We start from the raw sequence: 27,964 nt of genomic DNA on the forward strand, positions 1-27,964 counted from the left end.
CTTACACACAACAAACATTGGTAGTCATAAAGAACCAATCTCGACAGGCAGAGGCTCACAAAGTTTCCGAAATCTGCAGAATTTTTAGAATGCTGGTTAAAAAATATTGCCCATAGATTATGCATAATTTTGAGGCTAGGCCTCCCAGCAGTACACCTGACATGTTTGACCCTCGTATGTAACTAATCTCTTAATATCCAATTGGGGGAAAGTGACCACTAATTTTTCATTTTTGTTTAATATAGTAAGGTGCAGATATTCAAGTTAGTTTTTCCTTACTTTCCTGGATTAATTGCCAAAAAAAGCTGAAAATGGGTAATTTTAATGCATCATAATACAAAAAATCTGTTGATTCTAGCTGGTATGAGTGGTCAAGTCAAGAGGAAGTGTGGTGCTGGCCAGGTAACAAAACACAGAACATATTAGCAACATTTGAGGACGTCCCTAAAAGTTCTTGTGTGTGCATCGACACACCCGGTAGCCAACTGTCACCAATCCCACACCCGGCACCCACTTGTCATCCCCACCACACCCGACTGTTACTATCACACATCGACACACCCGGTAGCCAACTGTCACCAATCCCACACCCGGCACCCACTTGTCATCCCCACCACACCCGACTGTTACTATCACACATCGACACACCCGGTAGCCAACTGTCACCAATCCCACACCCGGCACCCACTTGTCATCCCCACCACACCCGACTGTTACTATCACACATCGACACACCCGGTAGCCAACTGTCACCAATCCCACACCCGGCACCCACTTGTCATCCCCACCACACCCGACTGTTACTATCACACATCGACACACCCGGTAGCCAACTGTCACCAATCCCACACCCGGCACCCACTTGTCATCCCCACCACACCCGACTGTTACTATCACACATCGACACACCCGGTAGCCAACTGTCACCAATCCCACACCCGGCACCCACTTGTCATCCCCACCACACAAGACTGTTACTATCACACATCGACACACCCGGTAGCCAACTGTCACCAATCCCACACCCGGCACCCACTTGTCATCCCCACCACACCCGACTGTTACTATCACACATCGACACACCCGGTAGCCAACTGTCACCAATCCCACACCCGGCACCCACTTGTCATCCCCACCACACCCGACTGTTACTATCACACATCGACACACCCGGTAGCCAACTGTCACCAATCCCACACCCGGCACCCACTTGTCATCCCCACCACACAAGACTGTTACTATCACACATCGACACACCCGGTAGCCAACTGTCACCAATCCCACACCCGGCACCCACTTGTCATCCCCACCACACCCGACTGTTACTATCACACATCGACACACCCGGTAGCCAACTGTCACCAATCCCACACCCGGCACCCACTTGTCATCCCCACCACACCCGACTGTTACTATCACACATCGACACACCCGGTAGCCAACTGTCACCAATCCCACACCCGGCACCCACTTGTCATCCCCACCACACAAGACTGTTACTATCACACATCGACACACCCGGTAGCCAACTGTCACCAATCCCACACCCGGCACCCACTTGTCATCCCCACCACACCCGACTGTTACTATCACACATCGACACACCCGGTAGCCAACTGTCACCAATCCCACACCCGGCACCCACTTGTCATCCCCACCACACCCGACTGTTACTATCACACATCGACACACCCGGTAGCCAACTGTCACCAATCCCACACCCGGCACCCACTTGTCATCCCCACCACACCCGACTGTTACTATCACACATCGACACACCCGGTAGCCAACTGTCACCAATCCCACACCCGGCACCCACTTGTCATCCCCACCACACCCGACTGTTACTATCACACATCGACACACCCGGTAGCCAACTGTCACCAATCCCACACCCGGCACCCACTTGTCATCCCCACCACACCCGACTGTTACTATCACACATCGACACACCCGGTAGCCAACTGTCACCAATCCCACACCCGGCACCCACTTGTCATCGACACACCCGGTAGCCAACTGTCACCAATCCCACACCCGGCACCCACTTGTCATCCCCACCACACAAGACTGTTACTATCACACATCGACACACCCGGTAGCCAACTGTCACCAATCCCACACCCGGCACCCACTTGTCATCCCCACCACACAAGACTGTTACTATCACACATCGACACACCCGGTAGCCAACTGTCACCAATCCCACACCCGGCACCCACTTGTCATCCCCACCACACAAGACTGTTACTATCACACATCGACACACCCGGTAGCCAACTGTCACCAATCCCACACCCGGCACCCACTTGTCATCGACACACCCGGTAGCCAACTGTGCCAATCCCACACCCGGCACCCACTTGTCATCGACACACCCGGTAGCCAACTGTCACCAATCCCACACCCGGCACCCACTTGTCATCGACACACCCGGTAGCCAACTGTCACCAATCCCACACCCGGCACCCACTTGTCATCGACACACCCGGTAGCCAACTGTCACCAATCCCACACCCGGCACCCACTTGTCATCCCCACCACACCCGGTAGCCAACTGTCACCAATCCCACACCCGGCACCCACTTGTCATCGACACACCCGGTAGCCAACTGTCACCAATCCCACACCCGGCACCCACTTGTCATCGACACACCCGGTAGCCAACTGTCACCAATCCCACACCCGGCACCCACTTGTCATCGACACACCCGGTAGCCAACTGTCACCAATCCCACACCCGGCACCCACTTGTCATCGACACACCCGGTAGCCAACTGTCACCAATCCCACACCCGGCACCCACTTGTCATCGACACACCCGGTAGCCAACTGTGCCAATCCCACACCCGGCACCCACTTGTCATCGACACACCCGGTAGCCAACTGTCACCAATCCCACACCCGGCACCCACTTGTCATCCCCACCACACCCGACTGTTACTATCACACATCGACACACCCGGTAGCCAACTGTCACCAATCCCACACCCGGCACCCACTTGTCATCCCCACCACACAAGACTGTTACTATCACACATCGACACACCCGGTAGCCAACTGTCACCAATCCCACACCCGGCACCCACTTGTCATCCCCACCACACCCGACTGTTACTATCACACATCGACACACCCGGTAGCCAACTGTCACCAATCCCACACCCGGCACCCACTTGTCATCCCCACCACACAAGACTGTTACTATCACACATCGACACACCCGGTAGCCAACTGTCACCAATCCCACACCCGGCACCCACTTGTCATCCCCACCACACAAGACTGTTACTATCACACATCGACACACCCGGTAGCCAACTGTCACCAATCCCACACCCGGCACCCACTTGTCATCCCCACCACACCCGACTGTTACTATCACACATCGACACACCCGGTAGCCAACTGTCACCAATCCCACACCCGGCACCCACTTGTCATCCCCACCACACCCGACTGTTACTATCACACATCGACACACCCGGTAGCCAACTGTCACCAATCCCACACCCGGCACCCACTTGTCATCCCCACCACACCCGACTGTTACTATCACACATCGACACACCCGGTAGCCAACTGTCACCAATCCCACACCCGGCACCCACTTGTCATCCCCACCACACCCGACTGTTACTATCACACATCGACACACCCGGTAGCCAACTGTCACCAATCCCACACCCGGCACCCACTTGTCATCCCCACCACACCCGACTGTTACTATCACACATCGACACACCCGGTAGCCAACTGTCACCAATCCCACACCCGGCACCCACTTGTCATCCCCACCACACCCGACTGTTACTATCACACATCGACACACCCGGTAGCCAACTGTCACCAATCCCACACCCGGCACCCACTTGTCATCCCCACCACACCCGACTGTTACTATCACACATCGACACACCCGGTAGCCAACTGTCACCAATCCCACACCCGGCACCCACTTGTCATCCCCACCACACCCGACTGTTACTATCACACATCGACACACCCGGTAGCCAACTGTCACCAATCCCACACCCGGCACCCACTTGTCATCCCCACCACACCCGACTGTTACTATCACACATCGACACACCCGGTAGCCAACTGTCACCAATCCCACACCCGGCACCCACTTGTCATCCCCACCACACCCGACTGTTACTATCACACATCGACACACCCGGTAGCCAACTGTCACCAATCCCACACCCGGCACCCACTTGTCATCCCCACCACACCCGACTGTTACTATCACACATCGACACACCCGGTAGCCAACTGTCACCAATCCCACACCCGGCACCCACTTGTCATCCCCACCACACCCGACTGTTACTATCACACATCGACACACCCGGTAGCCAACTGTCACCAATCCCACACCCGGCACCCACTTGTCATCCCCACCACACCCGACTGTTACTATCACACACATACACAGACATTATCATGGCAATCAAAACCCGCTTCTTTACCTTTAGTTTACCTATAGGCAGTTTCAGGAGTTGTTCTACTATCCAAGTTTGGCCTGGGCCAAGCTTGTTTGGTGATAACTAACTACGTCAGGCTGTTGATTGCAGGGACCCACAGACCTACACATTCACAGCAACACAGCTCATCCACAGCATTCTTCTGAAATCTCTCCAATCTCCTCTTGAACACCTCTACTTGTGTTCTTTTAATATTTCTCGTATTTTGAGGGCGGTCCCATATTTTGAGGGAGGTCTTATATCTTGAGGGAAGTTCTCTGATTGTGCCTATGGCACCTCTACTTTTCACTGGATCTATTCTGTACTTCCTACCATATCTTTCACTCCAGTAGGTCCCAAATATTGTACATATCTGGGACCAGGTCTTCCAGGATCTTCCAGGGGTACAAGTTATGTGATATCCTTCTTGTCTCCTTTCCAGAGTGAACATTTTGAGAGGTTTGAGATAGTCCCAACAGTTTATATACCTGCTTGATACCTGCTTGATACCTGCTTGATACCTGCTTGATACCTGCTTGATACCTGCTTGATGGGGTTCTGGGAGTTGTTGTTCTCCCCAAGCCCAGCCTGAGGCCAGGCTTGACTTGTGAGAGTTTGGTCCACCAGGCTGTTGCTTGCAGCGGCCCGCAGGCCCACCCACCACAGCCTGGTTGGTCTGGCACTCCTTGGAGGAAACTATCTAGTTTCCTCTTGAAGATGTCCACGGTTGTTCCAGCAATATTTCTTATGCTCGCTGGGAGGGAACAACCGCGGACCTCTGATGTTTATACAGTGTCCTCTGATTGTGCCTATGGCACCCCTGTTCTTCACTGGTTCTATTCTGCATTTTCTTCCATATCGTTGACATGTATGAACAAATCCACACCGGCCATGACGAGGATTCGAACCTGCGTTCGGGTTCTATCTTTACATATTACATACATGTTTCTATGTATGTTTTGACTGTGTCTATGTGTGCCGTATATGTTCCTTGTACAGTATTCCTACTATTCCAGAAATCTCTCCAGCGTTAAAAGGGAAATGAAGTATGGAGCAGTACTCAAGGCGGGACAACTCCAGTAACCACCTGAAAACAAGGAGCAGTCTGGCAGACTTGAAGGTTATCATAACCCGTGCTATCATTTTCCAGACTCATTCTTTGTTGTGTGTGTTTACTCAATAAACAATACAGCATTATTTCTAGACCTTTTGAAATGTGTCATTTCTGTTCTACGAGATCCGTCGATATCTTGTATCGTCCAACCAGTTTACGTTCCTAATTATTTCCATATCTAAGTACAGTACAGTATAGCATCTGGAGTACTGTATATCACTGATGAATATCATGTTTCCTTTGTCCATTGTAAGATATACTGATATCTCTCTCTGTAGTGTTCAGTGTCTTCTTCTGAGGAAAATATTCATGCTCATTTTAATGTCATCTACAATGTAACGGTGCCAGGACTGTACCTTGGGGTCCACGACCCTTCACCGTACTCAGTAGTGGGGCCAGGACTGTACCTTGGGGTCCACGACCCTTTACTGTACTGAGTAGTGGGGCCAGGACTGTACCTTGGGGATACACGACCCTTTACTGTACTGAGTAGTGGGGCCAGGACTGTACCTTGGGGGTACACGACCCTTCACCGTACTCAGTAGTTGGTCCAGGACTGTACCTTGGGGGGTACATGACCCTTCACCGTACTCAATAGTTGTGCCAGGACTGTACCTTGGGGGTACACGACCCTTCACTGTAACTCAACATAATTGTGTGGTTTAGTGTTGTGACGTGCTGGCCAAGAATGTACATTACCCAAGTTAGTCGTTCTTGACGTTGGAGCTCACTGTATGATACGTAATACACGCCTCTTCCTTTGACTGTAACTTAACAGTACTGTATGTCGTACAAATAACCTTATGTTGTAAGCTCTACTGTCCTAACAGTCGGATGGCTTGTAATGATGTTGTAGTTAGTGCATGAAGTCAAGCTACCTTGAGGTGTTATGCTCCAGACATGCTCCAGGTATGCCTGGAGTATTCTGCAGGTGTTTCAAAGATGACATGCCCCTACAGTCAGGTGTGTGACCCCCCCCCCCCCCAGCTGGTTAGTCTGGTGATCGACACTGCTAGACTCTGCTGCCTGCAGTCTCCCGTATACATTACAGTCTGGTTGATCAGGTATCATTTGGAGGCGTTATCAACACCCTCATATATATATATATATATATGTGTATATATATATATATATATATATATATATATATATATATATGTCGTACCTAGTAGCCAGAACTCACTTCTCAGCCTACTATGCAGGGCTCGATTTGCCTAATAAGCCAAGTTTTCCTGAATTAATATATTTTCTCTAATTTTTTTCTTATGAAATGATAAAGCTACCCATTTCATTATGTATGAGGTCAATTTTTTTTTATTGGAGTTAAAATTAACGTGGATATACGACCGAACCTAACCAACCCTACCTAACCTAACCTAACCTACCTTTATAGGTTAGGTTAGGTAGCCAAAAAAGTTAGGTTAGGTTAGGTAGGTTAGGTAGTCGAAAAACAATTAATTCATGAAAACTTGGCTTATTAGGCAAATCGGGCCTTGCATAGTAGGCTGAGAAGTGCGTTCTGGCTACTAGGTACGACATATATATATATATATATATATATATATATATATATATATATATATATATATATATATATATAAATAAATATAAATAAATATAAGAGAGAGAGAGAGAGAGAGAGAGAGAGAGAGAGAGAGAGAGAGAGAGAGAGAGAGAGAGAGAGAGAGAGAGAGAGAGAGAGAGAGAGAGAGAGAGAGAGAGAGAGAGAGAGAGAGAGAGAGAGAGAGAGAGAGAGAGAGAGAGAGAGAGAGAGAGAGAGAGAGAGAGAGAGAGAGAGAGAGAGAGAGAGAGAGAGAGAGAGAGAGAGAGAGAGAGAGAGAGAGAGAGAGAGAGAGAGAGAGAGAGAGAGAGAGAGAGAGAGAGAGAGAGAGAGAGAGAGAGAGAGAGAGAGAGAGAGAGAGAGAGAGAGAGAGAGAGAGAGAGAGAGAGAGAGAGAGAGAGAGAGAGAGAGAGAGAGAGAGAGAGAGAGAGAGAGAGAGAGAGAGAGAGAGAGAGAGAGAGAGAGAGAGAGAGAGAGAGAGAGGAGAGAGAGAGAGGAGAGAGAGAGAGAGGAGAGAGAGAGAGAGGAGAGAGAGAGAGGAGAGAGAGAGAGAGAGAGGAGAGAGAGAGAGAGAGAGAGGAGAGAGAGAGAGAGAGAGAGAGAGAGAGAGATGAGCCAGGTATGCTCTCATGTACAAGGTGTTAATCAACTGTTAAGATGTAAAACCTGGTGCTGAAGACCTATGTAGGTAACCTCGGTTATTTACATAGATAATGGAACTCTACGTAGGTTCGAATCCTCGTCACGGCCCTTGTGGACTTGTTCATTTGACCTATGTAGGTAATGGCTGACAACATCCATACAGGTCCTATGCCCCTGTTACCTAGCAGTAAAATAGGTACCTGGGTGTTAGTCAGCTGTCCCTGGCTGCTTCCTGGGGGTGGAGGCCTGGTCGAGGACCGGGCCACGGGGACACTAAAGCCCCGAAATCATCTAAAGATAACCTCAAGATCCAGCAGGTCAATGGTACCACGCTACACAATCACCGTAAACATTATCTTACCATTATCACCATTAGGGCACCTTATTAGTTGATGAGTAGATGATATTAATAGTTATCTTGAGGTTATCTTGAGATGATTTCGGGGCTTTAGTGTCCCCGCGGCCCGGTCCTCGACCAGGCCTCCACGCCCAGGAAGCTTCCCGTGACAGCTGACTAACTCCCAGGTACCTATTTTACTGCTAGATAACAGGGCATAGGGTGAAAGAAACTCTGCCCATTATTTTTCGCCGGCGCCCGGGATCGAACCCGGGACCACAGGATCACAATCCAGCATGCTGTCCGCTCGGCCGACCGGCTCCCTCCCCAGCTGAATAGTTAACGAGTAGATGACCCCTGGGGTTCATCCGTTCACAAGGGTCTAAATACCGATTATCTAGGCTACACAAATGTAAATACTTGCATAAAATCTCATTTGCATAAAACTCTTGAAAATATTGCGTTTGCAAATAGCAAATATGCAGACATGTATTTACACACTAACCCATGTGTATATATAAACATGTATTTACACACTAACCCATGTGTATATATAAACTTGTATTTACACACTAACCCATGTGTATATATAAACATGTATTTACACACTAACCCATGTGTATATATAAACATGTATTTACACACTAACCCATGTGTATATATAAACATGTATTTACACACTAACCCATGTGTATATATAAACTTGTATTTACACACTAACCCATGTGCATATATAAACATGTATTTACACACTAACCCATGTGCATATATAAACTTGTATTTACACACTAACCCATGTGTATATATAAACATGTATTTACACACTAACCCATGTGTATATATAAACTTGTATTTACACACTAACCCATGTGCATATATAAACTTGTATTTACACACTAACCCATGTGCATATATAAACTTGTATTTACACACTAACCCATGTGTATATATAAACTTGTATTTACACACTAACCCATGTGTATATATAAACTTGTATTTACACACTAACCCATGTGCATATATAAACATGTATTTACACACTAACCCATGTGCATATATAAACTTGTATTTACACACTAACCCATGTGTATATATAAACTTGTATTTACACACTAACCCATGTGCATATATAAACTTGTATTTACACACTAACCCATGTGCATATATAAACTTATGATAAAATGAGCCAAATTGAAGAGGAAATATATTAAGAAAGTGCTTACATTTAACGATGAGATCCATGTTGCAGGGTCCATGTAGGATGTGGTAGTTGGACTATGTGGTGGTTATATTACACCACATGACACACCCACATGCTCCACTACACTTGGTAGTGCTCCTCACACTTGCACTAACACACTTGCACTACACTTAGCTCCTCTTGTACACTACTCTCAGCTGTAAAACATGCCCTCATCAGTGACAACTGAGGTATGTTGTGTCTGTGTCATGCTCTGGGTATGTCATGTTGTGCCTGTGTCATGTTGAGGGTATGTCATGTTGTGTCAGTGTCATGTTGAGGGTATGTCATGTTGTGCCTGTGTCATGTTGAGGGTATGTCATGTTGTGCCTGTGTCATGTTGAGGGTATGTCATGTTGTGTCTGTGTCATGTTGAGGGTATGTCATGTTGTGTCTGTGTCATGTTGAGGGTATGTCATGTTGTGTCAGTGTCATGTTGAGGGTATGTCATGTTGTGCCTGTGTCATGTTGAGGGTATGTCATGTTGTGCCTGTGTCATGTTGAGGGTATGTTATGTGTCAGTGTCATGTTGAGGGTATGTCATGTTGTGCCTGTGTCATGTTGAGGGTATGTCATGTTGTGTCATGTTGAGGGTATGTCATGTTGTGTCAGTGTCATGTTGAGGGTATGTCATGTTGTGTGTGTGTCATGTTGAGGGTATGTCATGTTGTGTCTGTGTCATGTTGAGGGTATGTCATGTTGTAGATCAGTGAGTATGATGGTGTCTATGCACCGTACACGCATGTGTGCATGTGTGTGTGTGTGGGGGGGTGGGGGAATATGGGTACAAGGAGTGGTGGGCAGCGTGCCTCACTCACTCACTCACTGGTCATGTATATTGGTATGACATAATACCCTCCACAGTCACACCCGCCTCACCTTACTCACTCACACTCTCCTCATGTCTCCTCACTGTCTGGCCTGGTCTATATTAGCCCCGCTCAACCCTCCTCCCACCTTAAATTAAGTTACAGCCCCGCTCCTGTACCAGGTAAGTCCACTACGGGCTCACCATAGCCCGTGCTACTTGGAACTTTTTGTTCCCAGTAGCTGAATCTTAAACAACAACCTCCTCCCGCCCCCCTCACTAAGGACGGCCAACACCGTCAGTAGTTTCAAAGAGTTATATGACAAAGAGTGCTGGGAAGACGGGACACCACGAGCGTAGCTCTCATCCTGTAACTACACTTAGGTAATTACACACACACACACACACACACACACACACACACACACACACACACACACACACACACACACACACACACACACACACACACACACACACACACCGGATGTGGTGGAGGCTGACTCCATACACAGTTTCAAATGTAGATATGATAAGAGCCCAATAGACTCAGGATTTTGTACACCTGTTGATTGACAGTTGAGAGGCGGAACCAAAGAGCCAAAGCTCAACCCCCGCAAGCACAAATAGGTGAGTACACACACACACACACACACACACACACACACACACACACACACACACACACACACACACAGAAAATATGATGTTGATTGAGATGGCTCCAGCAGCGGGGCAGAGCCTATCCCAAATCAACGTGAGCTCCGCACCACATGGGATAGAGCCCTTCCCCCTAAAGATACCTGATCAACTACACTGTTATTCATATTTCAGACTAGGAGTGAACATCCCGGAGTGAACGATAAGGAAGAAAATGCAGAACGGAACCAGTGAAGAGCAGAGGTGCCATAGGCACAATCAGAGAACACTGTATAAACATCAGAGGTCCGCGGTTGTTCAACGTCCTCCCAGCGAGTATAAGAAATATTGCCGGAACAACTGTGGACATTTTCAAGAGGAAATTGGACTCTTTTTTTTTTTCCTCCAAGGAGTGCTGGACCAACCGGGCTGTGGTGGGTATGTGGGCCTGCGGGCCGCTCCAAGCAACAGCCTGGTGGACCAAACTCTCACAAGTCAAGCCTGGCCTCGGGCCGGGCTTGGGGAGTAGAAGAACTCCCAGAACCCCATCAAGCAAGCAGTGACGTAGCGGGCTGGGTGACCACACTCACCAACCTGGAGGTCTGAACAAATTCACAAGGGCCGTGATGAGGATTCGAACCTGCGTCCGAGAGCATCCCAGACGCTGCCTTAATCGACTGACTTACGACATGGTCAAAAGGAGTTGAAGCTGAATCTTATTTGATGAATCTTGTTCATCTGATGTATCACGCAATTGTGATTTGTGTGTGTAATGAAACTGGAGGTCAGGTCAGTCACCAGGTTGATCTTGGCCCCCACCTTTACCTCACCTCAAGGATCCATACCACTGAACACTGTGACAACTACAGGACGACCGTGACAACACGAGAGCATGGTCCCTCAAGTGGCTACAAGAGTTCAATCCTAGCACGTGCACAGTAGTGAGTGCGGGTGCTGGGAATGAGACACCGGATACAAGGTATCACATGCTCAGAGGAAATCCTCACCGGGTCCCAGCGAGAAAAAAAATTGGGTCGACATGACACCAGTGGTGGCACCATGTGAGCCCACACTGGTGGTGGCACCATGAGAGCCCACACTGGTGGTGGCACCATGTGAGCCCACACTGCTGGTGGCACCATGAGAGCCCACACTGCTGGTGGCACCATGAGAGCCCACTGGTGGTGGCACCATGTGAGCCCACACCAGTGGTGGCACCATGTGAGCCCACACCAGTGGTGGCACCATGAGAGCCCACACTGCTGGTGGCACCATGTGAGCCCGCACTGGTGGTGGCACCATGAGAGCCCACACTGGTGGTGGCACCATGTGAGCCCACACTGCTGGTGGCACCATGTGAGCCCACACTGGTGGTGGCACCATGAGAGCCCACACTGGTGGTGGCACCATGAGAGCCCACACTGCTGGTGGCACCATGTGAGCCCACACTGCTGGTGGCACCATGAGAGCCCACACTGGTGGCACCATGAGAGCCCACACTGGTGGTGGCACCATGAGAGCCCACACTGGTGGTGGCACCATGAGAGCCCACACTGGTGGTGGCACCATGAGAGCCCACACCAGTGGTGGCACCATGTGAGCCCACACTGGTGGTGGCACCATGTGAGCCCACACTGGGGGTGGCACCATGAGAGCCCACACCAGTGGTGGCACCATGTGAGCCCACACTGGTGGTGGCACCATGAGAGCCCACACTGGTGGTGGCACCATGAGAGCCCACACTGGTGGTGGCACCATGAGAGCCCACACTGGTGGTGGCACCCTTGTCACCACCCAGGCTGGTGGTGGCACCCTTGTCACCACCCAGGCTGGTGGTGGCACCCTTGTCACCACCCAGGCTGGTGGTGGCACCCTTGTCACCACCCAGGCTGGTGGTGGCACCCTTGTCACCACCCAGGCTGGTGGTGGCACCCTTGTCACCACCCAGGCTGGTGGTGGCACCCTTGTCACCACCCAGGCTGGTGGTGGCACCCTTGTCACCACAAAGGCTGGTGGTGGCACCCTTGTCACCACCCAGGCTGGTGGTGGCACCCTTGTCACCACCCAGGCTGGTGGTGGCACCCTTGTCACCACCCAGGCTGGTGGTGGCACCCTTGTCACCACCCAGGCTGGTGGTGGCACCCTTGTCACCACCCAGGCTGGTGGTGGCACCCTTGTCACCACCCAGGCTGGTGGTGGCACCCTTGTCACCACCCAGGCTGGTGGTGGCACCCTTGTCACCACCCAGGCTGGTGGTGGCACCCTTGTCACCACCCAGGCTGGTGGTGGTGGTGGCACCCTTGTCACCACCCAGGCTGGTGGTGGTGGTGGTGGCACCCTTGTCACCACCCAGGCTGGTGGTGGTGGTGGTGGCACCCTTGTCACCACCCAGGCTGGTGGTGGTGGTGGTGGCACCCTTGTCACCACCCAGGCTGGTGGTGGTGGTGGCACCCTTGTCACCACCCAGGCTGGTGGTGGTGGTGGCACCCTTGTCACCACCCAGGCTGGTGGTGGTGGTGGTGGCACCCTTGTCACCACCCAGGCTGGTGGTGGTGGCACCCTTGTCACCACCCAGCCTGGTGGTGGCACCCTTGTCACCACCCAGGCTGGTGGTGGTGGTGGTGGCACCCTTGTCACCACCCAGGCTGGTGGTGGTGGCACCCTTGTCACCACCCAGCCTGGTGGTGGCACCCTTGTCACCACCCAGGCTGGTGGTGGTGGTGGTGGCACCCTTGTCACCACCCAGGCTGGTGGTGGTGGTGGCACCCTTGTCACCACCCAGGCTGGTGGTGGTGGTGGTGGCACCCTTGTCACCACCCAGGCTGGTGGTGGTGGTGGTGGCACCCTTGTCACCACCCAGGCTGGTGGTGGTGGTGGTGGCACCCTTGTCACCACCCAGGCTGGTGGTGGTGGTGGTGGCACCCTTGTCACCACCCAGGCTGGTGGTGGTGGTGGTGGCACCCTTGTCACCACCCAGGCTGGTGGTGGTGGTGGTGGCACCCTTGTCACCACCCAGGCTGGTGGTGGTGGTGGTGGCACCCTTGTCACCACCCAGGCTGGTGGTGGTGGTGGTGGCACCCTTGTCACCACCCAGGCTGGTGGTGGTGGTGGTGGCACCCTTGTCACCACCCAGGCTGGTGGTGGTGGTGGCACCCTTGTCACCACCCAGGCTGGTGGTGGCACCCTTGTCACCACCCAGGCTGGTGGTGGCACCCTTGTCACCACCCAGGCTGGTGGTGGCACCCTTGTCACCACCCAGGCTGGTGGTGGCACCCTTGTCACCACCCAGGCTGGTGGTGGCACCCTTGTCACCACCCAGGCTGGTGGTGGCACCCTTGTCACCACCCAGGCTGGTGGTGGTGGTGGCACCCTTGTCACCACCCAGGCTGGTGGTGGTGGTGGTGGCACCCTTGTCACCACCCAGGCTGGTGGTGGTGGTGGTGGCACCCTTGTCACCACCCAGGCTGGTGGTGGTGGTGGTGGCACCCTTGTCACCACCCAGGCTGGTGGTGGTGGTGGCACCCTTGTCACCACCCAGGCTGGTGGTGGTGGTGGCACCCTTGTCACCACCCAGCCTGGTGGTGGCACCCTTGTCACCACCCAGGCTGGTGGTGGTGGTGGTGGCACCCTTGTCACCACCCAGGCTGGTGGTGGTGGTGGCACCCTTGTCACCACCCAGGCTGGTGGTGGTGGTGGTGGCACCCTTGTCACCACCCAGGCTGGTGGTGGTGGTGGTGGCACCCTTGTCACCACCCAGGCTGGTGGTGGTGGTGGTGGCACCCTTGTCACCACCCAGGCTGGTGGTGGTGGTGGTGGCACCCTTGTCACCACCCAGGCTGGTGGTGGTGGTGGTGGCACCCTTGTCACCACCCAGGCTGGTGGTGGTGGTGGTGGCACCCTTGTCACCACCCAGGCTGGTGGTGGTGGTGGTGGCACCCTTGTCACCACCCAGGCTGGTGGTGGTGGTGGTGGCACCCTTGTCACCACCCAGGCTGGTGGTGGTGGTGGCACCCTTGTCACCACCCAGGCTGGTGGTGGTGGTGGCACCCTTGTCACCACCCAGGCTGGTGGTGGTGGCACCCTTGTCACCACCCAGGCTGGTGGTGGCACCCTTGTCACCACCCAGGCTGGTGGTGGCACCCTTGTCACCACCCAGGCTGGTGGTGGCACCCTTGTCACCACCCAGGCTGGTGGTGGCACCCTTGTCACCACCCAGGCTGGTGGTGGCACCCTTGTCACCCACCCAGGCTGGTGGTGGCACCCTTGTCACCACCCAGGCTGGTGGTGGCACCCTTGTCACCACCCAGGCTGGGTGGTGGTGGTGGCACCCTTGTCACCACCCAGGCTGGTGGTGGTGGTGGTGGCACCCTTGTCACCACCCAGGCTGGTGGTGGTGGTGGTGGCACCCTTGTCACCACCCAGGCTGGTGGTGGTGGTGGTGGCACCCTTGTCACCACCCAGGCTGGTGGTGGTGGTGGCACCCTTGTCACCACCCAGGCTGGTGGTGGTGGTGGTGGCAACCCTTGTCACCACCCAGGCTGGTGGTGGTGGTGGCACCCTTGTCACCACCCAGCCTGGTGGTGGCACCCTTGTCACCACCCAGGCTGGTGGTGGTGGTGGTGGCACCCTTGTCACCACCCAGGCTGGTGGTGGTGGTGGCAACCTTGTCACCACCCAGGCTGGTGGTGGTGGTGGTGGCACCCTTGTCACCACCCAGGCTGGTGGTGGTGGTGGTGGCACCCTTGTCACCACCCAGGCTGGTGGTGGTGGTGGTGGCACCCATTGTCACCACCCAGGCTGGTGGTGGTGGTTGGTGGCACCCTTGTCACCACCCAGGCTGGGTGGTGGTGGTGGCACCCTTGTCACCACCCAGGCTGGTGGTGGTGGTGGTGCACCTTGTCACCACCCAGGCTGGTGGTGGTGGTGGTGGCACCCCTTGTCACCACCCAGGCTGGTGGTGGTGGTTGGCACCCTTGTCACCACCCAGGCTGGTGGTGGTGGTGGCACCCTTGTCACCACCCAGGCTGGTGGTGGTGGTGGTGGCACCCTTGTCACCACCCAGGCTGGTGGTGGTGGTGGTGGCACCCTTGTCACCACCCAGGCTGGTGGTGGTGGTGGCACCCTTGTCACCACCCAGGCTGGTGGGTGTGGTGGCACCCTTGTCACCCACCCAGGCTGGTGGTGGTGGTGGTGGCACCCTTGTCACCACCCATGGCTGGTGGTGGTGGTGGTGGCACCCCTTGTCACCACCCAGGCTGGTGGTGGTGGTGGTGGCACCCTTGTCACCACCCAGGCTGGTGGTGGTGGTGGTGGCACCCTTGTCACCACCCAGGCTGGTGGTGGTGGTGGTGGCACCCTTGTCACCACCCAGGCTGGTGGTGGTGGTGGTGGCACCCTTGTCACCACCCAGGCTGGTGGTGGTGGCACCCTTGTCACCACCCAGGCTGGTGGTGGTGGCACCCTTGTCACCACCCAGGCTGGTGGTGGTGGCACCCTTGTCACCACCCAGGCTGGTGGTTTTGGTGGCACCCTTGTCACCACCCAGGCTGGTGGTGGTGGCACCCTTGTCACCACCCAGGCTGGTGGTGGTGGTGGTGGCACCCTTGTCACCACCCAGGCTGGTGGTGGTGGTGGTGGCACCCTTGTCACCACCCAGGCTGGTGGTGGTGGTGGTGGCACCCTTGTCACCACCCAGGCTGGTGGTGGTGGTGGCACCCTTGTCACCACCCAGGCTGGTGGTGGTGGCACCCTTGTCACCACCCAGGCTGGTGGTGGCACCCTTGTCACCACCCAGGCTGGTGGTGGTGGTGGCACCCTTGTCACCACCCAGGCTGGTGGTGGTGGTGGCACCCTTGTCACCACCCAGGCTGGTGGTGGTGGTGGTGGCACCCTTGTCACCACCCAGGCTGGTGGTGGTGGTGGTGGCACCCTTGTCACCACCCAGGCTGGTGGTGGTGGTGGCACCCTTGTCACCACCCAGGCTGGTGGTGGTGGCACCCTTGTCACCACCCAGGCTGGTGGTGGCACCCTTGTCACCACCCAGGCTGGTGGTGGTGGTGGCACCCTTGTCACCACCCAGGCTGGTGGTGGTGGTGGCACCCTTGTCACCACCCAGGCTGGTGGTGGTGGTGGTGGCACCCTTGTCACCACCCAGGCTGGTGGTGGTGGTGGTGGCACCCTTGTCACCACCCAGGCTGGTGGTGGTGGTGGCACCCTTGTCACCACCCAGGCTGGTGGTGGTGGTGGCGGCACCCTTGTCACCACCCAGGCTGGTGGTGGTGGTGGTGGCACCCTTGTCACCACCCAGGCTGGTGGTGGTGGTGGCACCCTTGTCACCACCCAGGCTGGTGGTGGTGGTGGCACCCTTGTCACCACCCAGGCTGGTGGTGGTGGTGGCACCCTTGTCACCACCCAGGCTGGTGGCACTGCCACGAACCTGAAGAAGGGGAATGAAGCCACAATAGAGGGGGAGGGGGAGGGGGGGAGGGAGTCACGTGGTAAGAGATGTCACACAACATGTAGAGTGGGTATGTTTGGTCAACTGCCTCATGTTGCCCCCACACCTGCCAACACACACCCACACAGCAACGCCCAAACCCACACCCCCGCACACACCGGCACCCCCACACACCGGCACCAGCCGCACGACCGGCCGCTCACACAGCAGCAGCTAAACTGACAGCAGCAACATGCCTCACTCTGCCCTACCCTGGGACGGGGGCAGGCCGCCCCCTGCCTGGCACTCTGCCCTACCCTGGGACGGGGGCAGGCCGCCCCCTGCCTGGCACTCTAACCTACCCTGGGACGGGGGCAGGCCGCCCCCTGCCTGGCACTCTAACCTACCCTGGGATGGGGGCAGGCCGCCCCCTGCCTGGCACTCTGCCCTACCCTGGGACGGGGGCAGGCCGCCCCCTGCCTGGCACTCTAACCTACCCTGGGACGGGGGCAGGCCGCCCCCTGCCTGGCACTCTAACCTACCCTGGGACGGGGGCAGGCCGCCCCCTGCCTGGCACTCTAACCTACCCTGGGACGGGGGCAGGCCACCCCCTGCCTGGCACTCTGCCCTACCCTGGGACGGGGGCAGGCCGCCCCCTGCCTGGCACTCTAACCTACCCTGGGATGGGGGCAGGCCGCCCCCTGCCTGGTACTCTAACCTACCCTGGGATGGGGGCAGGCCGCCCCCTGCCTGGCACTCTGCCCTACCCTGGGACGGGGGCAGGCCGCCCCCTGCCTGGCACTCTAACCTACCCTGGGACGGGGGCAGGCCGCCCCCTGCCTGGCACTCTAACCTACCCTGGGACGGGGGCAGGCCGCCCCCTGCCTGGCACTCTGCCCTACCCTGGGACGGGGGCAGGCCGCCCCCTGCCTGGCACTCTGCCCTACCCTGGGACGGGGGCAGGCCGCCCCCTGCCTGGCACTCTAACCTACCCTGGGACGGGGGCAGGCCGCCCCCTGCCTGGCACTCTAACCTACCCTGTGTCTGTAGCCCTAAACGATACCCACACAAACGACTACCATCCATGAAGGTGAAATGTGGATCACAGAGTACAATCGTTTCAGATGGGACAGGAAACACAGCTACAGGCTGGGGTCAGCCTCTACACCACACACACACACAGGAAACACAGGCTACAGGCTGGGGTCAGCCTCTACACCACACACACACACAGGGAACACAGGCTACAGACTGGGGTCAGCCTCTACACCACACACACACACACACACACACACACACACACACACACACACACACACACACACACACACACACACACACACACACACACACAGGCTACAGGCTGGGGTCAGCCTCTACACCACACACACACAGGAAACACAGCTACAGGCTGGGGTCAGCCTCTACACCACACACACACACACACACACACACAGGCTACAGGCTGGGGTCAGCCTCTACACCACACACACACAGGAAACACAGCTACAGGCTGGGGTCAGCCTCTACACCACACACACACACAGGAAACACAGGCTACAGGCTGGGGTCAGCCTCTACACCACACACACACACAGGAAACACAGGCTACAGGCTGGGGTCAGCCTCTACACCACACACACACAGGAAACACAGGCTACAGGCTGGGGTCAGCCTCTACACCACACACACACACAGGAAACACAGGCTACAGGCTGGGGTCAGCCTCTACATCACACACACACAGGAAACACAGCTACAGGCTGGGGTCAGCCTCTACACCACACACACACACACAGGAAACACAGGCTACAGGCTGGGGTCAGCCTCTACATCAAGGGGGGACACAGGCTACAGGCTGGGGTCAGCCTCTACACCACACACACACACACAGGAAACACAGGCTACAGGGTGGGGTCAGCCTCTACATCAAGGGGGGACACAGGCTACAGGCTGGGGTCAGCCTCTACACCACACACACACACACAGGAAACACAGGCTACAGGGTGGGGTCAGCCTCTACATCAAGGGGGGACACAGGCTACAGGCTGGGGTCAGCCTCTACATCAAGAGGGGACACAGGCTACAGGCTGGGGTCAGCCTCTACATCAAGAGGGGACACAGGCTACAGGGTGGGGTCAGCCTCTACACCACACACACACACACAGGAAACACAGCTACAGGCTGGGGTCAGCCTCTACACCACACACACACACACAGGAAACACAGGCTACAGGCTGGGGTCAGCCTCTACATCAAGGGGGGACACAGGCTACAGGCTGGGGTCAGCCTCTACATCAAGGGGGGACACAGGCTACAGGCTGGGGTCAGCCTCTACATCAAGAGGGGACACAGGCTACAGGGTGGGGTCAGCCTCTACACCACACACACACACACAGGAAACACAGGCTACAGGCTGGGGTCAGCCTCTACATCAAGGGGGGACACAGGCTACAGGCTGGGGTCAGCCTCTACATCAAGGGGGGACACAGGCTACAGGCTGGGGTCAGCCTCTACATCAAGGGGACACACAGGCTACAGGGTGGGGTCAGCCTCTACACCACACACACACACACAGGAAACACAGGCTACAGGCTGGGGTCAGCCTCTACATCAAGGGGGGACACAGGCTACAGGCTGGGGTCAGCCTCTACATCAAGGGGGGACACAGGCTACAGGCTGGGGTCAGCCTCTACATCAAGGGGACACACAGGCTACAGGGTGGGGTCAGCCTCTACACCACACACACACACACAGGAAACACAGGCTACAGGCTGGGGTCAGCCTCTACATCAAGGGGGGACACAGGCTACAGGCTGGGGTCAGCCTCTACATCAAGGGGGGACACAGGCTACAGGCTGGGGTCAGCCTCTACATCAAGGGGACACACAGGCTACAGGGTGGGGTCAGCCTCTACATCAAGGGGGGACACAGGCTACAGGGTGGGGTCAGCCTCTACATCAAGGGGACACACAGGCTACAGGCTGGGGTCAGCCTCTACATCAAGGGGGGACACAGGCTACAGGGTGGGGTCAGCCTCTACATCAAGGGGACACACAGCTACAGGGTGGGGTCAGCCTCTACACCACACACACACACACACAGGAAACACAGGCTACAGGCTGGGGTCAGCCTCTACATCAAGGGGGGACACAGGCTACAGGCTGGGGTCAGCCTCTACATCAAGAGGGGACACACAGGCTACAGGGTGGGGTCAGCCTCTACATCAAGGGGACACACAGGCTACAGGGTGGGGTCAGCCTCTACACCACACACACTCATCTGTACTGAGCTGCTAAACACCACAAACCATATGATGGAAGTGCTGATAATCAAAAAAGAGATCCTAAATGTACATATTGTCCTTGTATACAAGTCACCGGAGGCTAATCAGCAGCAGTTTAAAGACCAACTAATGAAAATAGAACTGCTTGGAAAACCTCACAAATTTAGCCCCGAAGATCATCCTGCTTGGGGACTTGAACCTACGGCACCTGAAATGGAAGCACCTGGCTAATACAGTAATATCAGCGGGAATACCAGGAAGTAGCCTAAATGAACAGGCACATGCAAATGACCTGCTACGGATGTGCGACAGGTTTGCCTTAAACCAGCAAATAGTAGAACCAACTAGGAAGGAGAACACGCTGGACCTCATTTTCACTAATAATGATGAATTGATCAGGAACATAATGATTACAAATACCTGTTACTCAGATCACAACTTAATTGAAGTCCTGACAAGCATGGGGCACCATGTTTCTGGGACCTGCACAACCAGTCCCGAGTCCCAGGGGAGGAGATTTCAGCAAATTCAACTTCAATAATAAACAGATAAACTGGGAGCAAATAAACCAAGACTTCACAGAAATAAATTGGGAAGAACAGCTAGAAAATGCAAACCTGAACCAGTGCCTGGAAAAAATAAGCTCAGTAGCACTAGAAATATGTTCAAACCGCATACCCCTAAGAAAAGAGAGGAAGAGATGCAGATTGGAACGGGAACGTCGTTCCCTCCATAGACGAAGAAAACGAATCGCGGAACAACTTGAGAGTCGCACCCTATCTCAAGAACGGCGAAGGTGGTTAGGTAGAGAAATAGGAACAATTGAACTAAAGCTACAAGTTATCGTACAAAATCCAAGAGCGACACGAGAGCAAAAGGCGGTCAGTGAAACAGAAAGAAATCCGAAATATTTTTTCCTCCTATGCGAAATCAAGATAAAAAAAAACCACATCTAGTATCGGGCCCCTGCGAAAGGGAGATGGAACTTTCACCGATGACAACAAAGAAATGAGCGAGTTACTGAGGAATCAGTACGACTCTTGTTTTCAACGAGCCACTAAACACACTGAAGAGTGATAACTCAAATTAATTTTTCATGGATATGATACCAACATCATATATCAGATATCACTCTATCCCCACTGGAGTTTAGGGAAGCCATAGACAGTATGCCTATGCACTCTGCACCAGGCCCGGATTCTTGGAACTCTATAGTCATCAAGAACTGTAAAATAACACTATCACAGGCCCTCCACATTCTGTGGAGACAAAGCCAAGATACTGGCGTTATCCCTGACATACTAAAAACAGCAGAGATAGCAACACTCCATAAAGGAGGAAATAAGGCAGAGGCAAAAAATTACAGACCGATAGCACTAACATCGCACATCATAAAAATTTTTGAGAGAGTGCTAAGAAGTAAGATCACAAAATACATGGAATCACAGCATCTCCATAACCCCGGACAACATGGTTTCAGAACAGGGCGCTCTTGCCTGTCGCAGTTGCTGGGCCACTATGATATGGCATTAGATGCCATGGAAGACAAACAAAACGCTGATGTAATTTACACAGATCTCGCAAAAGCTTTTGATAAATGTGACCATGGTGATATTGCACATAAAATGCGTTCAAAAGGAATTACCGGGGAAATAGACAGATTAATCTAACATTTCCTGACTAACAGAACCCAATGTGTAATAGTCAACAAAATAAAATCTTATTTTATTTTGTAAGAAGTGATCTTACTTCTTAGCACTCTCTCAAAGATTTTTATGATGTATGATGTTAAGTGCTATCGGTCTGTAATTTTGTGCCTCTGCCTTATTTCCTCCTTTATAGGGTGGTGCTATCTCTGCTGTATTTAGTATGTCAGGGTGACGTCTGATATATGATTTGATGTTGGTATCATATCCATAAAAAATTCATTAGGATTATCACTCTTCAGTGTGTTTAGTGGCTCGCTGAAATCAGTCATACTGATTCCTCAGTATTTCGCTCATTTCTTTGTTGTCATCGGTGAAAGTTCCATCTCCCTTTCGCAGGGGCCCGAATCTAAATGTAGTTTTTTTTATCTTTATTTTGCATAGGAGAAAAAATATTTCTGATTTCTCTCTATTTCACTGATCGCCTTTTGCTCTCTTTGCCTCTCCTGGGTTTTGTATGATTCTTGTAGCTTGAGTTCAATTGTTTCTATTTCTCTACCTAACCTTCTTCGCCGTTCTTGAGATAGGGTGCGACTCTCAAGTTGTTCCGCGATTCGTTTTCTTCGTCTATATAGGGAACGACGTTCCCGTTCCAATCTGCATCTCTTCCTCTTTTTTCTTAGAGGTATGCGGTTTGAGAATATTTCTCGTGCTACTGAGCTTATTTTACTGAAGCTACTAAACTTGAACTCAGTTAAGTTTAAATGATGAAATGAGACAAGAGTCAAATAGAGAAAGGAAGATCTGGGGGTTGATATCACATAAAACCTGTCCCCAGAGTTCCACATCAATAGGATATCATCAGCGGCATATGCTAGATTGGCAAACATAAGAACTACCTTTAGAAACTTGTGTAAGGAATCATTCAGGATCTTATATGCCACTTATGTCAGACCAATCCTGGAGTATGCAGCTCCAGCCTGGAGTCCATACCTAGTTAAACGCAAAACAAAGTTGGAGAAGATTCAGAGGTAAGCCACTAGACGAGTCCCGGAACTGAGAGGAATGAGCTACGAGGAATGGCTAAGGGAGCTGAACCTCACGTCCCTGGAAAACAGAAAAGTAAGGGGAGACATGATAATCACCTACAAAATTCTCAGAGGAATTGACAGGGTGGACAAAGACAAATTCTTCAGCACGGGTGGGACACGAACAAGGGGACACAGGTGGAAACTTAGTACCCAGATGAGCCACAGAGACGTTAGAAAAAAAATTTCAGTGTCAGAGTAGTTAATAAATGGAATGCTTTAGGCAGTGATGTGGTGGAGGCTGACTCCATACACAGTTTATAATGTAGATATGATAGAGCCCAGTAGGCTCAGGAATCTGTACACCAGTTGATTGACAGTTGAGAGGCGGGAAAAAGAGCCAGAGTTAAACCCCCGCAAGCACAACTAGGTGAGTACACACAGAACAAGTGTCATCTCATAATGTGAAGTGAACGTTCTCATAATGCCTCCTATCATGTTCCAGGCCGCCGCCGCCGCCAGGTTTGCTGGGTTATGTTCAGTAAATGTGAGGTGGTGAGACATGATAACTGCCAGATGTGTCACATGTTGTGCCCACACACACCAAGTGTCATCATCAGTGCCACCAACAAGGGAGAGGATGTTTTGGTGGTGAACCAGGCGGTTCATTCATCACCATTTCCTCGCTTATCTCTGTAAATAGCACGCCGTCACACCGGATATACATTACCGTATATATATGGATACACAGTAGGGGGTGAGTTTTGGGAGTACTACTCCACGAGCCCGGCCTGAGGCCAGGCTCCACTTGGGTTAACTTGGTCCACCAGGCTGTTGCTTGGAGCGGCTCGCAGGCCCACATACCCACCACAGCCTGGTTGGTCCGGAACTTGTTGCAAGAGCTTGTTTTAATGTCTATTGAATACATCCACCTTTGTTCCGGCAATATTTGTTGAGGAGCTGTGACCTCTGAAGTTGAGACAGTATTCTCTGGTTGTGACATTGGCACCGCTACTCCTCACTGGTTCCCTTCTGTGCCGCTTGTGTGGCATAGTGGTTGATGTCACACACACCATCTTCCCACCGGGAGAAGGGTGCCAGGGGCGGCCCCAGGGTGCCAGGGGCGGCCCCAGGGTGCCAGGGGCGACCCCAGGGTGCCAGGGGCGACCCCAGGGTGCCAAGAGCGACCCCAAGGTGCCAGGAGCGGCCCCAGGGTGCCAGGAGCAACCCCAGGGTGCCAGGGGCGGCCACAGGGTGCCAGGGGCGGCCCCAGGGTGCCAGGGGCGGCCCCAGGGTGCCAGGGGCGGCCCCAGGGTGCCAGGAGCGGCCCCAGGGTGCCAGGAGCGGCCCCAGGGTGCCAGGGGGCCCCAGGGTGCCAGGGGCGGCCCCAGGGTGCCAGCCAGGGGCGGCCCCAGGGTGCCAGCCAGGGGCGGCCCCAGGGTGCCAGCCAGGGGCGGCCCCAGGGTGCCAGCCAGGGGCGGCCCCAGGGTGCCAGCCAGGGGCGGCCCCAGGGTGCCAGCCAGGGGCGGCCCCAGGGTGCCAGCCAGGGGCGGCCCCAGGGTGCCAGCCAGGGGCGGCCCCAGGGTGCCAGCCAGGGGCGGCCCCAGGGTGCCAGCCAGGGGCGGCCCCAGGGTGCCAGCCAGGGGCGGCCCCAGGGTGCCAGCCAGGGGCGGCCCCAGGGTGCCAGCCAGGGGCGGCCCCAGGGTGCCAGCCAGGGGCGGCCCCAGGGTGCCAGCCAGGGGCGGCCCCAGGGTGCCAGCCAGGGGCGGCCCCAGGGTGCCAGCCAGGGGCGGCCCCAGGGTGCCAGCCAGGGGCGGCCCCAGGGTGCCAGCCAGGGGCGGCTCCAGGGTGCCAGCCAGGGGCGGCCCCAGGGTGCCAGCCAGGGGCGGCCCCAGGGTGCCAGCCAGGGGCGGCCCCAGGGTGCCAGGGGCGGCCCCAGGGTGCCAGGAGCGGCACTAGGGGGAAGGGGAGGCGACAAGTCACAGGCCACGTGGGGCCATAACAGCCCACCAAAATACCGTAATTCTATTCTGGTGGGGGAGACCACCTCCCACACACACCACCATGGTGGGGGAGACCACCACCATGGTGGGGAAGACCACCACCATGGTGGTCTCCCCCATCATCCAACATCCAACTGGCTGTTGTTTGCAGCGGCTGGCTTGGTGACAGAGTATGAGACAGAGGGTAGACAAGATGAGTAACAAAGTAAGGGAGGAAATACTCACCATAATATTCTCCCTCCTGTTCTTGCTTCTCCATCTCCTCCTCTATCTGCTGCGTCAGAGCCTCCAGCTTCCTCTCAGCCTCGCTCATCCCCTGCAAACACAACGGTATTGTTATTGTTACACTCTCACATGGGTCACCACAGTACCCCACCACTGTCACATGGGTCACTACTGTACCCACCACTGTCACATGGGTCACTACAGTACCCACCACTGTCACATGGGTCACTACTGTACCCACCACTGTCACATGGGTCACTACAGTACCCACCACTGTCACATGGGTCACTACTGTACCCACCACTGTCACATGGGTCACTACAGTACCCACCACTGTCACATGGGTCACCACAGTACCCCACCACTCTCACATGGGTCACTACAGTACCCACCACTGTCACATGGGTCACTACAGTACCCACCACTCTCACATGGGTCACTACAGTACCCCACCACTGTCACATGGGTCACTACAGTACCCACCACTGTCACATGGGTCACTACAGTACTCACCACTCTCACATGGGTCACTACAGTACCCCACCACTGTCACGTGGGTCACTACAGTACCCACCACTCTCACATGGGTCACTACAATACCCCACCACTGTCACGTGGGTCACCACAGTACCCACCACTGTCACATGGGTCACCACAGTACCCCACCACTGTCACATGGGTCACTACAGTACCCACCACTCTCACATGGGTCACTACAGTACCCACCACTCTCACATGGGTCACTACAGTACCCACCACTCTCACATGGGTCACTACAGTACCCACCACTCTCACATGGGTCACTACAGTACCCACCACTCTCACATGGGTCACTACAGTACCCACCACTCTCACATGGGTCACTACAGTACCCCACCACTGTCACGTGGGTCACTACAGTACCCACCACTGTCACATGGGTCACCACAGTACCCCACCACTCTCACATGGGTCACTACAGTACCCAACACTCTCACATGGGTCACTACAGTACCCACCACAGTCACATGGGTCACTATAGTACCCCACCACTCTCACATGGGTCACCACAGTACCCCACTACTCTCACATGGGTCACTACAGTACCCCACCACTGTCACATGGGTCACTACAGTACCCACCACTGTCACATGGGTCACCACAGTACCCACCACTGTCACATGGGTCACCACAGTACCCACCACTGTCACATGGGTCACTACAGTACCCACCACTGTCACATGGGTCACCACAGTACCCACCACTGTCACATGGGTCACTACAGTACCCACCACTGTCACATGGGTCACTACAGTACCCCACCACTGTCACATGGGTCACTACAGTACCCACCACTGTCACATGGGTCACTACAGTACCCACCACTCTCACATGGGTCACTACAGTACCCCACCACTGTCACATGGGTCACTACAGTACCCACCACTGTCACATGGGTCACTACAGTACCCACCACTCTCACATGGGTCACTACAGTACCCACAACTCTCACATGGGTCACTACAGTACCCCACCACTGTCACGTGGGTCACCACAGTACCCACCACTGTCACATGGGTCACTACAGTACCCACCACTCTCACATGGGTCACTACAGTACCCACCACTGTCACGTGGGTCACTACAGTACCCACCACTGTCACATGGGTCACTACAGTACCCACCACTGGCACATGGGTCACTGCAGTACCCACCACTGTCACATGGGTCACTGCAGTACCCACCACTGTCACATGGGTCACTACAGTACCCCACCACTCTCACATGGGTCACTACAGTACCCACCATTGTCACATGGGTCACTACAGTACCCACCACTGTCACATGGGTCACTACAGTACCCACCACTGTCACATGGGTCACTACAGTACCCCACCACTGTCACATGGGTCACTACAGTACCCACCACTGTCACATGGGTCACTACAGTACCCACAACTGTCACATGGGTCACTACAGTACCCACCACTGTCACATGGGTCACTACAGTACCCCACCACTCTCACATGGGTCACTACAGTACCCACCACTGTCACATGGGTCACTACAGTACCCACCACTGTCACATGGGTCACTACAGTACCCACCACTGTCACATGGGTCACTACAGTACCCCACCACTCTCACATGGGTCACCACAGTACCCACCACTGTCACAAGGGTCACTACAGTACCCACCACTGTCACATAGGTCACTACAGTACCCACCACTCTCACATGGGTCACCACAGTACCCACCACTGTCACATGGGTCACCACAGTACCCCACCACTGTCACATGGGTCACTACACTACCCACCACTGTCACATGGGTCACTATAGTACCCCACCACTCTCACATGGGTCACTATAGTACCCCACCACTCTCACATGGGTCACTATAGTACCCCACCACTGTCACATGGGTCACTACACTACCCACCACTGTCACATGGGTCACTATAGTACCCCACCACTGTCACATGGGTCACCACAGTACCCACCACTGTCACATGGGTCACCACAGTACCCCACCACTGTCACATGGGTC

At 54.3% G+C, this 27,964-nt stretch overlaps 1 protein-coding gene across 4 annotated transcripts in view; it reads right to left on the bottom strand.

Annotated features, from left to right (window-relative positions):
• The window catches only part of LOC138349526 (uncharacterized), a 226,976-nt gene that overhangs the window by 49,873 nt on the left and 149,139 nt on the right, over positions 1 to 27,964 (bottom strand). For all 4 annotated transcript variants that reach the window (XR_011228464.1, XM_069324455.1, XM_069324454.1 and 1 more), the window contains exon 2: positions 25,435 to 25,525. Coding sequence is in view for 3 of the 4 variants with exons in the window: in XM_069324455.1 (XP_069180556.1) it covers positions 25,435 to 25,525 (91 nt within the window). In the remaining variant the exon portion in view is untranslated. The remainder of the gene's footprint in view (positions 1 to 25,434; positions 25,526 to 27,964) is intronic.

This window comes from Procambarus clarkii, chromosome 14, assembly GCF_040958095.1.
Source record: "Procambarus clarkii isolate CNS0578487 chromosome 14, FALCON_Pclarkii_2.0, whole genome shotgun sequence".
Classification (NCBI taxonomy): domain Eukaryota; kingdom Metazoa; phylum Arthropoda; class Malacostraca; order Decapoda; family Cambaridae; genus Procambarus; species Procambarus clarkii.